The 13,827-nt window shown below is 44.8% G+C and overlaps 1 protein-coding gene across 1 annotated transcript in view; it reads left to right on the top strand.

The window, feature by feature from the left end:
• The window catches only part of mark4a (MAP/microtubule affinity-regulating kinase 4a), a 45,198-nt gene extending 33,082 nt beyond the window's left edge, over nucleotides 1-12,116 (top strand). The window contains 11 exon segments of the mRNA XM_048266907.1: nucleotides 2,021-2,140; nucleotides 3,444-3,543; nucleotides 4,323-4,432; nucleotides 4,888-5,071; nucleotides 5,919-6,130; nucleotides 7,248-7,351; nucleotides 7,735-7,906; nucleotides 7,909-8,021; nucleotides 10,157-10,239; nucleotides 11,480-11,524; nucleotides 12,019-12,116. Coding sequence (XP_048122864.1) covers nucleotides 2,021-2,140; nucleotides 3,444-3,543; nucleotides 4,323-4,432; nucleotides 4,888-5,071; nucleotides 5,919-6,130; nucleotides 7,248-7,351; nucleotides 7,735-7,906; nucleotides 7,909-8,021; nucleotides 10,157-10,239; nucleotides 11,480-11,524; nucleotides 12,019-12,101 — 1,326 coding nt within the window. The 3' untranslated portion in view covers nucleotides 12,102-12,116.
• Nucleotides 12,117-13,827: the final 1,711 nt, after the last annotated feature.

Here is a 13,827-nt window from a genome sequence, read left to right as displayed (position 1 = left end):
GCCAGGATTCTATTCAAAGCCGGGACTCAGATTTGGACAAATAAAAGCCAGTATAATTTTGTTTCAGTTTAACTCATAAAAGAGCTCTTCTTAATATTTTATATTGTTGGTTGGTTTAATATTGTTGCCAATGAAAAGTCATTGTCCTACACCATGAGTCTCCAACAGGTTGCTCTCAAGCTACCAGTCGCATTCTGCCCCCTTCTGAGCTAGAGGCTGAAGCAGTAACCTACATTTAAACACATTTGTTGCTGCCAGGCATCAGCCTATGAATTTTTTAAAAAAAAGTAAATCATGCATAATTTAAAAAATAACTAAATTTAGGCTATCTTAGAACTCTTTGGCTATATGGAATAAGGTTTCCCTTGCAGTACAGCACACGTTAGCGGATGCCTTATCTCGCAATAAGCGGATGGAAATCCCGACACTCTTTCACACAACTTAATAGTGAACCATTAAATACCCCACAGATTTCAGTGGTCATCAGTCCCGATATTTAGCAATATAATCAAACAGTCCAAACGTAAATGAAATCTCAAATTGAACATCTTCTGCTTTTGATAATCTACCGGTATGCCGCTCCAAACGAAGAGTAGGCCTATGTCTCACAATAAAACGCAAGAAATAAAGGCCTATAGCTGACTCGAATACAAGCCATGGCCCAAATAAAGGTGCTGTGCTTTGCACAACCTAAATAAAAGACTCCAGCCATAATTTGAGGATTTACGATAGTCTGTCTCCTAAACATTCCTCACCCATTTCAAAACAAAACTCACTGCCATGTAATATTTGATCGCTGTTTTGCTACTAATTATCTTTCACGTTATGAATACGCACAGAAAGTGAAAGTAGGCCTACTATGCGCTCCGTGTCTGTAGCTGTCTGTTCACGTCCGCAATCGATTCAACGTTCCTCAAATGGAGAACACATCCATGTTCTCCCGCGTTTAGGCCCTGGTTTTAAATGTGCATTTTTTTTTCTCGCGCGCTCTTGGTGCTGTCCAGCCGAGCATTTGTTCTGCTGCCAGCTTGTGCCAATATTGTCCAAAATGCTTGATTGCATTGCATTCTCCACATTTTTAGCTAAATGTTCATGTACCACATCAGCATTTTTTGTTCAGTGAATCTTTTGTAAATTGCTTTACAATTACCATCGGGCCTATAGGCCTATCCCTGGCTTGCTTCTGTCACATCCTTTTAAAACTGCATCTTTTTCTCTCGTGAGAATTTAATCTGCTGCCAGCTTGTGACTCCACATCGCCCAAAATGCTTGATTGCATTGTATTCTCCACATTTTGGTACATGGCATTTTCTTTCCAGTGAATCTTTTGCTTTGCAATTACCTTCCTGCCCTCCTCTTGGCTGCCTTCACTCCTTAGTCTTCATTAACATTAATCTTTTTGGCCTCAATAATCCAATTACATAGTCTCTGTTTTTGGTTTTGGATTTTGTGAAATACATTTCTAAATAAATGTGACTTATAGTCCAGTGAGACTTATATATGTTTTTTTCCTGTTCATGACGCATTTTTTGACTGGTGCGACTTATACTCAGGAGCGACTTATAGTCCGGAAAATATGGTATGTGTGTGTGGGAATGTGTGTGTGTGTGTGTGTGTGTGTGTGTGTGTGTGTGTGTGTGTGTGTGTGTGTGTGTGTGTGTGTGTGTGTCTGTGTGTGTATGTGTCTGTGGCCTAAGGACAGACTTCTCTGGAGAGGTTATCTCTTCTAATGCTGCCCTCTCAAAGAACAGAACCTAAAGGTTAGAGTAGAGGGTCTGTGTATGTCTGACAGCGATTGAGACAGACCCATGGTGGCTATCTGAACCCTGATAATTATGCTGTACATGCTGGTCAGCCACTCATGCCCTTCTATGGACAGAACCTCGAGGCATGGAGAATCGGGTTAAATACTCACTAATTCAGTCAGACGCTCAATTACCTTTTGTGAAGATTGTGAGTCGTGAGTCATGTTCGTCAATAATGTATCTTTCTTTGTGTGTGTGTGTGTGTGTCTTTACAGGAGTTGCGTGAGCGTGTGTTGAGAGGGAAGTACCGCGTGCCCTTTTACATGTCCACTGACTGCGAGGGCATCCTCCGCCGCTTCCTGGTGCTCAACCCCACAAAACGCTGCACCCTAGAGGTGGGAGGACCACACTGCACTGTGACATAACAGGACATGGTTCTAAGGCTCTGTTCAGAGTTAGAATGTTTTTTCTTGTCACGGCTCATTTAAATATATTTATTACACGGCTCTTCACAATGCAAGTAGAACACTCCATTGACTTGAATGGGATTTCCCAAAGTTCTAGCCGTCATTATTTTCAACTAGGGACCTTTTAAAAAAAAAAAAAAAAGACCATTGTCAATGGCAATGGAGTTTGTCATTCTAATTCAGGTCTTTCATATCATTCCGCAACTACTAGAACTTCATTCAAAAGTGAAAAGCAGGTTGATCAGCTGTGTTCTAAAGAATGTTTGATTCAAGTTCAGTGTGTGTTGTTTGCAAACTATTTGTTTCTTAGCAAAAGCCACAATGAACAGTAACAAATAGGCTATAGCCTAGGCTATGTAGGCTAAAGAGTCATATCGTGGGGAGTTTATTATTTTGTTTTAGCAAGTAGCCGTGTAATAAGCGGGATAATGTATAGGACGCCTATCATTATTGGGAAAATAAGTCCCGACAGGGCGAACCGGACCCGAGAGAGAGAGAGAGAGAGAGAGAGAGAGAGAGAGAGAGACTGCCACTCTGTAATGTGAAGAGCCACAATGTAGCAGACCTAGAGTGGAGAAGAATTACGTATCTGTGATGTAATTAAATTCATGGTCTTCAAAAGAGACTTTTTTTAGGTGTTGGTCTTCGCTTTGCCAAAAACCTAGTCTTGACACACACACACACACACACACACACACACACACACATACACCAGTAACAGTCTGCTGTGTGGCAGGTGTGTGGCATGGCGCGTAGCTGGAGGGGGTTCACCTGCTCTAAAATCCCAGTCTTGACTTGGTCTTGACCCTTTAAGGTTTTGGTCTGGACTCAGACTTGATGTAGGTGGTCTAATCCCCATCTCTAGCAAACACAAAGTAGCCTCCTTGACATAGTTCAGTAAATGTTGGGATAACTACAGAAAGTTTGTTATTATTTGTTTTAACTTAAAACTAAGGCCAGCTATATGGTTTGTTTTGGTTATATGTGTTCCTATGTCTAAACACTGCCTGAACACTGAGACTAATATTATACGATATTTGTTATATTTCCACAGCCTTACCAACCCTTTTATCTCAAATGTGAAAAAGCACAATTAACATATTATTTGATATGTCCTGCTCAGCAAATAATGAAGGACAAATGTATGATATGATATGTTATAATGTAACATCTTCAGCAAATAATGAAGGACAAATGCATGATACGATATGTTATAATGTAACGTCCTCAGCAAATAATGAAGGACAAATGGATCAACGCTGGTTTTGAGGGTGACGACCTCAAGCCTCACATAGAGCCTGTGGCCGACTACAGCGATGCCAGCCGCATCGGTCAGTACATACATTCACTGTCCACACTACAGCCAAAAACACAGAACTGCTTCTGAATAATGCTGAAATGGAGTGCACTGTAGTGTAACATACACTATGTTGAAGTGCACTTGGTGTCATAGTATAGGTGTATTGTAAGTGGTTGTATTTTAAAACCTCCTGCTTTAAGGACCACTCACACCTAAAACGATAACTATAATGATAACTAAAGCGATAACTATAACGACAACTAAAAGGATAACTATAACTGAAAGTGACCCCAATGATATTATTCTTCATGTTGTCATCATTATAGTTTATGTGAGGACGTTGTCATTCATATTAGCCAGAGTGATAGTTTTTTGTTTGCTTGTTATCGTTATAGTTATTGTTCTTACTGAGCTTTACTGCACATCACATCTGTTCATTGCAGTAATCACTAATCATTGTAAGTAAAGAGCACAATAACGGGCATATAGCCTCTATGCACGTCACAATTCTGCATTTTATTGTACCGGCAGAACAACTTCCTGTTACACTGGTAAATAAGCAAATAAAACTGCATCCGATGGAATGTAGATTTTTAAACTGATGTAACCAAAAACACACCAGAACCCCCTTGCTCAGAGTGTATTCCTTGAGGGTGTACTACAAAAGCTGTTTACTTTCATGCAATATCGTTGATATTAGTTGTGGCATATATTCAGGAGTACCCAGAGCTCTGCATATAACCGTATGTCTCAGAGCCACAGAGAGCCTCTGTTTCTCACGTCTCTGTCTGTCTGTCTGTCCTCTTATAGAGGTGATGGTTGGGATGGGCTTCACCTCCGAGGAGATCAAGGACTCTCTGCTCAATCAGAAATACAACGAGGTGTCTGCCACCTACCTGCTGCTGGGGATCAAGACTGAGGTAATGCACCCAGTGCTCAGCAGGTCTTAAGTTGGACCACTCTTAAGTTGGTCTGTCTGTGTATCAAGTCTGTCAATGATGGCCGACACTCTAGGAAACATCACTGACTAAGTCAGTGTCAGTTCTTACACACACAAGATGTAAGCATGTGTTCCAGTGCTTGAAATGGATATATACTATACGGGATATAAATTGTACAGTTTGCCACCTCCTACACCCAAAGACTTCTACAGTCTCACACTTCCTGTGCTCTTGTAATAACAGATTAAAATCGGTGCTTTGTGTTTACTCTCAGTAGGTTGACTACTTACTGTTTCTTGTAGCCTATTGTTGTTTCTCGATTGTAACCCCCTTTAGTTAGAAAAGTGGCTACCATATGAATATAGTTGATGCAGTGGGCCACAATCCATATAATTTTTTCTGCTGTATTGTTCTTGTTTGTTGTTTTTGTTTAGGATGGTGCGGAGACACGGTCCGGCAGTATGACTCTGCCCCGCGTGCGGCCCAGTCCCATCACCAACGGAACCAACAAGCACTCGTCCGCCACTGGCTCCTCTTCATCCTCCTCCTCCTCCTCCCACAGCAAGACGCAGCGCAGCAGCTCCACCTACCACAGGCAGAGACGGCACAGCGACTTTTGTGAGTGACACACTGATCTGGGATCTATTTCACAGCAATAGGGGTTTCTGTAAGCCCAGCACCAATCTTGGATCTGTTGTACAGCAATACGGTTTCTGGTAGTCGATAAGACTACTGTAGGTAGCCTATAGCTATAAGCTAACTGGTCTAACCCCACTTCCAGTGAATTAGGCTAAGCTAGGCTAACAGTGTCAGAATGGGTTATTGCACACACAGAGAAGAGAAGGGTATGTGTCCTTTCATCTAACACTGGGGTAGACGGCAAATGCGCTAATTTCCCAAAGAGATGGTGAGTTCCTTTAAGCACAGTGGCTTCTGTGAGTGGACAGCACTGATCTGTGACCCGGCAGGTTTTTACATTTTAAAAGTACTGATAAAACTACCTGGGGGGTATTATTACTGTAGTAGCATTTATGCAAAAATACGGTTTCTTCATGCACAGTGACTTCTGTGAGTATACAGGATAGATCAGAGATCTGTTGTAAAAGTGACTCTACAACAGGGGTTGTATTATCATATGTAGTAGCATTTACACAATGGTTTCTTTGTGCGCAGTGGCTTCTGGAATGGGACAAGACTGACCTCTGTCATAGTTTTCCAGCTTAATAATATTAGTATACATTTCAAGCTTGATGCAATTACTGTATACAGTCTCTTAACCCTTCCTCTATGTGATCTGTCTCATATGACCGGGAGGTCCAACAAGTATCATCATTCTCCCTGCTGATGCATTACATGGTGACTATTTTTCATTTGTCATCTCTGACCCTTCCTGCTCTTGTGTGTGTGTCTGTGCGTGCATGTGTGTGTGTGTATGTGTGTGTGTCTGTGTGTGTGTCGTTGTCAGGTGGTCCCAGCATGCCGGTGATGCACCCTAAGCGGAGCCCGACCACGGGCGGTGACCGTGACCTGCGTGAGAGCCGCATGCCCCCGCGCAAGGCCAGCTGCAGCGTGATGGGCAGCCGCAGCCTGCCGCCCTCCAGCCCCATGGTCAGCAGCGCCAACAACCCCAACAAGGCCGAGATCCCTGACCGCCGCAAGGAGATGACCGCCACCACCGTGAGTCGGGGGTAGCTAGATAGAAGCAGAGGAAAATAAAAAGAGAATGATAACAGCATACTGAGAGAAAGATAGAGAGATACAGAATGAGAAACAAATGGTAAGAATTGAGAGAGTGAGAGTGTGAGCGAAATTTTGGAGATGAGAATATTATTGCTATTTTAACCTCAGCGGTTGCGGCTCTGGCACCGGAACCTTCCTCTGACACCTCACAGGTGTTGCCATGACGCATGTTTGCCAGCTGGTCATGTTTACGTCGCTCCTAAAGTGGCAGTACAGACATGCATGTTGGGTCTGCTAGTTTCTCTAGGACACTATATCCCAGACAGAGACTTTTTCAAGAGAACACTGAATATGTGAAATGGGAATATGTTTCAAATAAATTTAAATGGCATGTAAATTAGACTACATAACAGCTAATTAGGTTATGTAAGAGGGTCCAGACAGTGACAGGGGGTCAAGAGTTGTGTAGCAGTTAAAAGCTTCCCCCCACACACTTCTGTTCCTCCTTTTATGACTCACGTCCAGGAAGTCATCCAAAAAGGCTTCATCTCTCTCTGAGATATTATGCTAGAACTGGACAATATGTGAAGAACAGCTCTTTCTCACATTTATATTTACACAAAGCTGCTTCTTACACTACAGTTCAGATGTATTTTTTCATCGGTTTATTTGTTCCCTCTGAGTCAGACTCATGATGTTGGTGTTTTTTTTATTTCAGCAAATTTCTCTATCATTTGCTCTGTGAGTGGAGCCACATTTAAATATTGTGGTTATGGTTATTAATATGGTTATGGTTATTGTTACAGGTATTGAGCAGATGTTTGGTTATGGTAGTAATATGGTTATAGATAATTATCAGACGTTTGGTTATGGTTATTAATATAGGTATGGTTATAGTTGTTCAGCAGACGCATTTATCCAAAGCAACTTCCATTTCAAATCGTGTCTCAGGTCTTAGCTTAAGAAATGTTATAGAAACATGGAAGGCAAAAAAGATATAGATAGATACTTTATTGATCCCCAAGGGGAAATTCAAGATATGTAGGGATATCTAATGTTTGTTTTGTTTTGTGTGTGTGTGTGTGTGTGTGTGTGTGTGTGTGTGTGTGGGAAGAATAACATCCCAGGCAGTGCCATGACTCGCCGCAACACATACGTGTGTACGGACCGCTCCAACACAGATAGACATTCACTACTGCAGAACGGCAAAGAGAACAGGTGATGGTCATTACACATATGCATGAAGTCTGTGTCCTTATCAGAGGATAGCCCTGTATATTTAGATCCACTTATCTGACTTGTTGTTCTCTGCACTCCGCATACTGTTGCACTCTGTCTCTCATTCCCTCTCTTTCTCTCTGTTCATGTCTTACACTCTCTCTCCTCTCATCTCTCACTTTCTCTTTCCTCTCTATCTCTCTTACTATCCCTGCCCCTCCTCTCTCTCTCTTCCTTCCATCTGTCTCTCCCCTCCTCCCCTCTCCTCCTCTCTCTTCTCTCTCTCCCCCTCCTCCTCTCTCTCTCTCTCTCTCTCTCTCCTCTCTCTCCTCTCTCTCCTCGTCCTCTCTCATCCTCTCACCTCCTCCTCTCTGGTCTCGTAGCTCTCTGTCTCACCGGCTGCCCCCCACCTCTCCGTCCACGCTGAGCATGGCCGGCGCGGGCGCATCCTCCTCGTCCTCCTCGGGCGAGCGCTGCCGCCTGACCCGCGGCTCCACCATCCGCAGCACCTTCCACGGGGGTCAGCTGCGTGTGGCCGGCCCGGGCGTCCCCTCTAAGGCCCGCCGCCACCTCCCGGCGCTGCCCCAGGTGCAGGCCCTCGGCCCCACGCCAAGAGCCCCATGGCCACCTCCAACCTCTTCAGCAAGCTCACCTCCAAACTCACGCGCAGGTAACGGGGCCCGGGCCCACCCAAACCCAAACGACTCCAACGCTACCAAACCCCTGCGCCAGCCTATTTACTGAGGCAGGACTGACACACACACACATGCACATACACACGCGTGCGCACACACACACACACACACACACACACACACACACACACACACACACACACACACACACACACACACACACATGCACACACAGACACATGCACTCACACACACACAGACACACACACACATAAACACACACACACACACACACACACACACACACACACACACACACACACACACACACACACACACACTGCACACGCATATGTGCACACACACACACACATGCATAGAGGGACACAGAGACTGCTGAGAACTGTAATGCATATACACACACTTACACAAAACATGTGCTCATATTGGAAAAAAAATGTAACGCCATTACAGGCATACTGGAATCATAATGGTGTTATAAGGAAGTGTTGTGATAGTGTGTGTGTGTGTGTGTGTGTGTGTGTGTGTGTGTGTGAGTGTGACCAGTGCTGATTTCCAAGAGTGCCAACAACAGAGCAGGGGCTCAAGGATTTTAACAGACGTGGAACCCCCCTGCCCTCCCCTACGGTCCCAGTAACATGAATTGTAATGCACTGCAGAGTATCTCGTATATATGTTTACTGGGGCAAACAGGTGATCTATATGTGTTTACTAAGGCTACACCTGACAGGTACTGTGTGTGACAGTTACATGTGGACAAGTGGATGGAGGAGAATAGACACGTCCACAGTCTGCAGCGTCTCAGTGACCGTTGAAAGGGCAAATCTGGTCAAAGGATTCATATGGATAGAAGGGGAAACTGGACTGAAGGGTAGATGAAGGGTTATTTTAATTAAATGAAGCATAAGTAGAGTTACTCTGGATGAAAGGGTAAATAGAGTACATCTAGAGTTATAGGGTACATTTAGAACACCAGGGGTTCCATAGGTAGGACAGTCATCTGGAAATGATTTGCTGCTTCAGTTGTCTGTCAGAGTTTGGCTTCTCCTGTCACCATAGCAACCTGCCCGTTATCAAGACATGGCGCCCCAAATGGCTCTGCCTACCTGGGCAAGGTGTAAGTGGCACTTTGAAGGATAACTGATGTGGCATGAAAACTGTACAATGCTACCGTGTAAATCTCACAATAAAACATGTAAATCTTACTACAATAAAACATTGTGACATCATATCTGTTACTGAGTTGATAGTCTGAATTCCAGTTGTTGTGTTTTTCGTTAATTGCAGTTGTAATATTTTGGGTTTGGTCAGGCAAGCTCCAGTGACAGTTTGACCTGACTTGACCTGTCTAAACCGAAGTCGTCCTTCCCTCTCTAGGTCCTGATAGAGGTCTGTGTGCCTGCCGCGCTGTCCTGGCCGTGAGGGCTTTCGCTCTAGATGTGTAGACTGTGTGCCTCTTATCTTACCTCCTCTCCCTCCGCCCTCAACTCATTGATGTCATTTTTTACCCGTCTCTCAGTCCCCCATGGCTGCTCTCTCTCTGGCTTCTCCTTTTCTCTCGGAATACTTACTTCCTTTCTTCTTTCTTTTTTGTTTCTTTCCTCTCTTTCTCCTTTCTTCTTGTCTCGTTTGTCTCACCGTGTCTCTCTCTCATGCTTTGTCTCTCTCTTGCTCTCTCTCTCTCTTACTCTCTCTCTCTCTCTCTCTCTCTCTTTCTCTCTAACTGTCACTCTCTCTTTTTCTTTTACTGTCTTTGCCTTTCTCTCTCACTGTCTCTCTCTTTCTCTCCCTATTTCTCTCTCTCATGCACACATCCTCTTTGTCTCTTCCTCATCCTCTGATTTTCTCTCTTTTCCTCTCACACATACTTTCTTTTTTCTTCCTCTTTCTCTCTATCTTTTTATCTATCTCTGCCTCTCTTGGCCTTCTTCTTTATCTACCCTCTTTTGTTCTACCTTTCTCTTCTTTTGATATTTTTTCTTTCTTTCTTTGTCTCCCTCACCCTTTTTTCTCTTTTTTTTTCTATTTTTCTCTCTATCGCTCTCCCTTTCTCTCCCTCTCTGTCTCTCTCTCTCTCCCTCTCTCTCCCCCTTCTCTCTTTGTCTCACCTTCACTCTCTCTCTCTCTCTGTCCTGTCTGTGTGTATCAGGGTCAATCTTGACCCCTCTAAGCGCCAGGGCTCAAACAAGTCAGTGTCGGGTTGCACTCTCCCCCAGGGATCAAAAACAGTTAGTAAGTCCCCCTGTCTCTCGCTTCTCTGCCTGCCTGTCTGTCTGCTGGCCTTCCTGTCTTTCTCTCTCTCTCCACTGATTGCATGTCTATCTGCCTGCCTGCTGCCTGTCTGTTTGCCTGTCTGTCTTTCTCTCTCTGGTAGCCGTATGCCCACCTGCCTGTGTGTCTATCTGTCTGTCTCTCTGCTAGTTGCATGTCTGTCTACTCACTCAGTCTGCCTGTCTGTCTGCCTCTCAGTCTTCTTGATGTTGAGTAATAGACAGCTGTTGTGACTGTACCTCATGGATGTGGAATGTATTTGATATGAACAAAAGACATTTAAAGACTCATGCTTTGATGGATTAATTTGTTGGTTTGTTTGTTTGTTGGTTGGTTAGTTTGTCTCAGTGTTTTGACTGCAGTGAGATATCTTGCATCTACAGTGATTACAGTGTCCCATTGAGCTGAGCAGGGAAAAAAATGAATCGGGCTCAATGCACCAGTTGCCACTCTTACAGTGGCAAGACTGTTCCCCGGGCTCTGAAAGAGTCATTTGTGCTTTGGACAGACAAACCAGTCTATACAAGAGTTATCCAGAATCTTATCCCAAAAAGATCTGTCCAATCCCAGGGAAGCTCAGAGGACCATCTATTCACATCAGACCAGGCCTGTGATATCCTGGAGCTCCAGACATACAGCAATAGCAATTCTTCATTAATGACAGTCTATGGATGGAGAATCATTCTTGAGAATTCATCAAAGGCTGACATATGGTCATAATTACCCCATAACCTCCTTTGAAATGTGCAAACAGCACCAGCAGGCTGGGTTTCTTACGCATTTCTTATTACCAAGGCTATTTGCAGACACAGATCCACACAAGGAATTAAAGGTTTGGCACTCTTGAATTAATTGTGTATCACGTATGGGAAGGTCTATGAGGATAATGTTCTGCTCAGCTCATTGGCTTAAACAGTTGACGCTTACCTCATCTGCCTTTTTTTAGTCCATAAACCAATACCAAATGGTAGCAGTGTCATAAGGAGTGTTTGCTGTCAACATCTTTATCTGTTAATTGTGTGGTTAGTGTGTGACGAGTGTATTTTGTTTGAGGATGAACTTTGTGTGCATGGTAGTTAAAGCATGCAACCACTGATGTGTGCTTTTGGGGTTCATTGGGACATTTTTATGTGGATTTTTCCGCAATGTAATTGTCTTCTTCTTGATCTTCTTCTTCTTCCTTTCTCTCTTTCTCTCCCAGGGTCACAAATGAACCTGAGGGAGTCAGCAGACCTTCGGTCACAAGGTCAGTGTTTGTTCTCATCCATTAAGATGATGGAATGCGAAATACAGAAATACACGAAATACACAAATACACAAACCCTCTCAGAACGGCACGATTGAATTCATCCTGATGAACAAGGCTCTCCTTCAGTGTGTTGTCTCTGTGTAATGCAACAGGGAGCTTTGGTTTTAGTCAGCAGCATACCTATTAATATCTATGATCTAATACTTTTTTAACATCCTTAGGACTTTTAACAGTAGTATTGTTTAGTTTAATGTAGTTAATTTAAAAGAGACTTCCGTTGAACCAGTTACCTATCCAATTTGCCTCTGCAGTCCTTGGGCAGTGGACTATAACGCGATTTCTACATAAAGATGGTGGTTTATGTCACGTTTATTGTTTTCTGCAGTGAAGTGTTAATCTCTTTCTTCTTCCCCCTCTCCCTCCTCTCTCTCACTCTTTATCTATCTCCTTCTCTCTTCCTCCCCCTCTCTCTCCTCTCTCCCCTTCTCCAGTGGCCATCTACCTGGGCATTCGAAAGCGCCCGAGCCCCGGTGCGTCGGAGGCGGGGGCGGGCGTTGGTGGGGGGGGGATGTGAGGGGCCGTGTGGCGGCGTCGGTGGCGGCGTCGGTGGCGGCGGCAGCGGTGCCCCCCCCTCGCGCCCCGGCCGAGGTGGTGCTGGCGGTGCGGGAGGCGGCGCGGGGCTGCGGTTGCCAGGTGCGCCACGCCGGGCCCTTCCTGCTGTGCTGCAGCCGGCAGAGTGAGGGCGGCGGCGCCACCGTGGCCTTCCAGGCGGAGGTGTGCCAGCTGTCGGCGGGAGCGTCCGAGGCCAACGGCGTGCGCTACACCCGCCTGTGGGGTGCGCCGCTGGCCTTCCGCCACCTGGCCACGCAGATCTCCAAGGAGGTGGAGCTCTGAGAGAGAGATGGAGAGATGATGGAGGAAGTGGGGTGGGGAGAGGTGCATCCTGGGAGAGGCCAGACTGACTCTTGGCACAGGCCTCACCGTTCACGTCGCCCCACCCCTCACCCTCCTGGCCCCCCAATCCCTCGTCTGTTTCGCTGTAGAGAACTTTCCCCCCCCCCCCACCTACTCTAAATTTACTCCCTCTCCCTCAATCCACCCCCCACCCCTACCAAACCACCTCAAGGGTATGTAGACTTTTTAAGACGTCCTCCTTACTTCTCCTAAGTCTTCTTGCAACCCCCCTGTTGTCCAAAACACACACACACACACACACACATTCTAGAGAGTACCATCACTGACCTATAGTGTACATGCCGCACACATAGAGAGCTTACACTAGTCGACACGATTATCCGTTTAACATGCTGCAAACACCCATAACCACACACACACACACACTCTCTCTCTCTCACCCTTTAGCCTGTGTTTCTGCACTCTACTACTCGAGTTAAACACACACACACACACACACACATTGACACACACTAAAGAAGCATCCCTCTGAGCAACCTCATCCACTGGACCCTGATCCAGTCTGATCTTTTTTTTTTATTATTATTAATTTATTCATAATTATTACGACCTCTGTTAGTGATAACATGTTTTTTTACCACCTCTATTTATAATTCCTTCCACTGTTTTCATCCTGGTCATCTTTACTTCATATTTATGTGGATTTATGTTGTGTTTATTTTTCTGTTGTTATGTTTGTCACTGATGATATTTCATCCCTCACAGAGACCTGTTGTCACATGTGGAAGATGATATGCACAAATATATAAAAGCCAGTAAAACTTCAGCCTCTGCTCAGCTGTTCCGTCATGGAGTCTGTCCCTCCACTGTCCACTCATAACTTCTCAGAATCAAGCTGTGTCCACTGGGTGATAGGATGCTACATGGCTTACTTAACAACCCCAAGTACCATGTGCCTGCTGAGACTGGCTAGGGTTTGGCTGCTGTCTGGGCCAGATCCAACCCGAATGAGCTCCCGTCGGAGGGCTCTTACGGTGTTCATGTGTGGCTTAAGGCATAGAAAAAAATAGTGCACTGTTTTCATTTCGGAGTTTTTCAGCGAGCAAAACATAGGCCAACTATAGTTTCCAACTATGTGTATGTGTGAATGATTTCATCATGCCTAGACACAAGGATATATATTTTTTATACATTCCGTTTGGGGGCACTACGCTAGTTTCTAATCCAGAGAATTGAATATGAAACTCAGAGAAGCTGGTTGTTCCACATACAGTGTTGGTAAAGGCCTAGGGGCCCGGAGAGGTCTCAGAAGCTCCGGTTCTAGAACTCTAGAATTTGTGCAATCCTTGATTGATCTGTTTGTAGGAACAGTAGCTAAGCATTGT

Source organism: Alosa alosa, chromosome 2 (assembly GCF_017589495.1).
Source record: "Alosa alosa isolate M-15738 ecotype Scorff River chromosome 2, AALO_Geno_1.1, whole genome shotgun sequence".
In the NCBI taxonomy this organism is placed as follows: domain Eukaryota; kingdom Metazoa; phylum Chordata; class Actinopteri; order Clupeiformes; family Clupeidae; genus Alosa; species Alosa alosa.
This window is presented reverse-complemented; position numbering and strand designations above follow the sequence as displayed.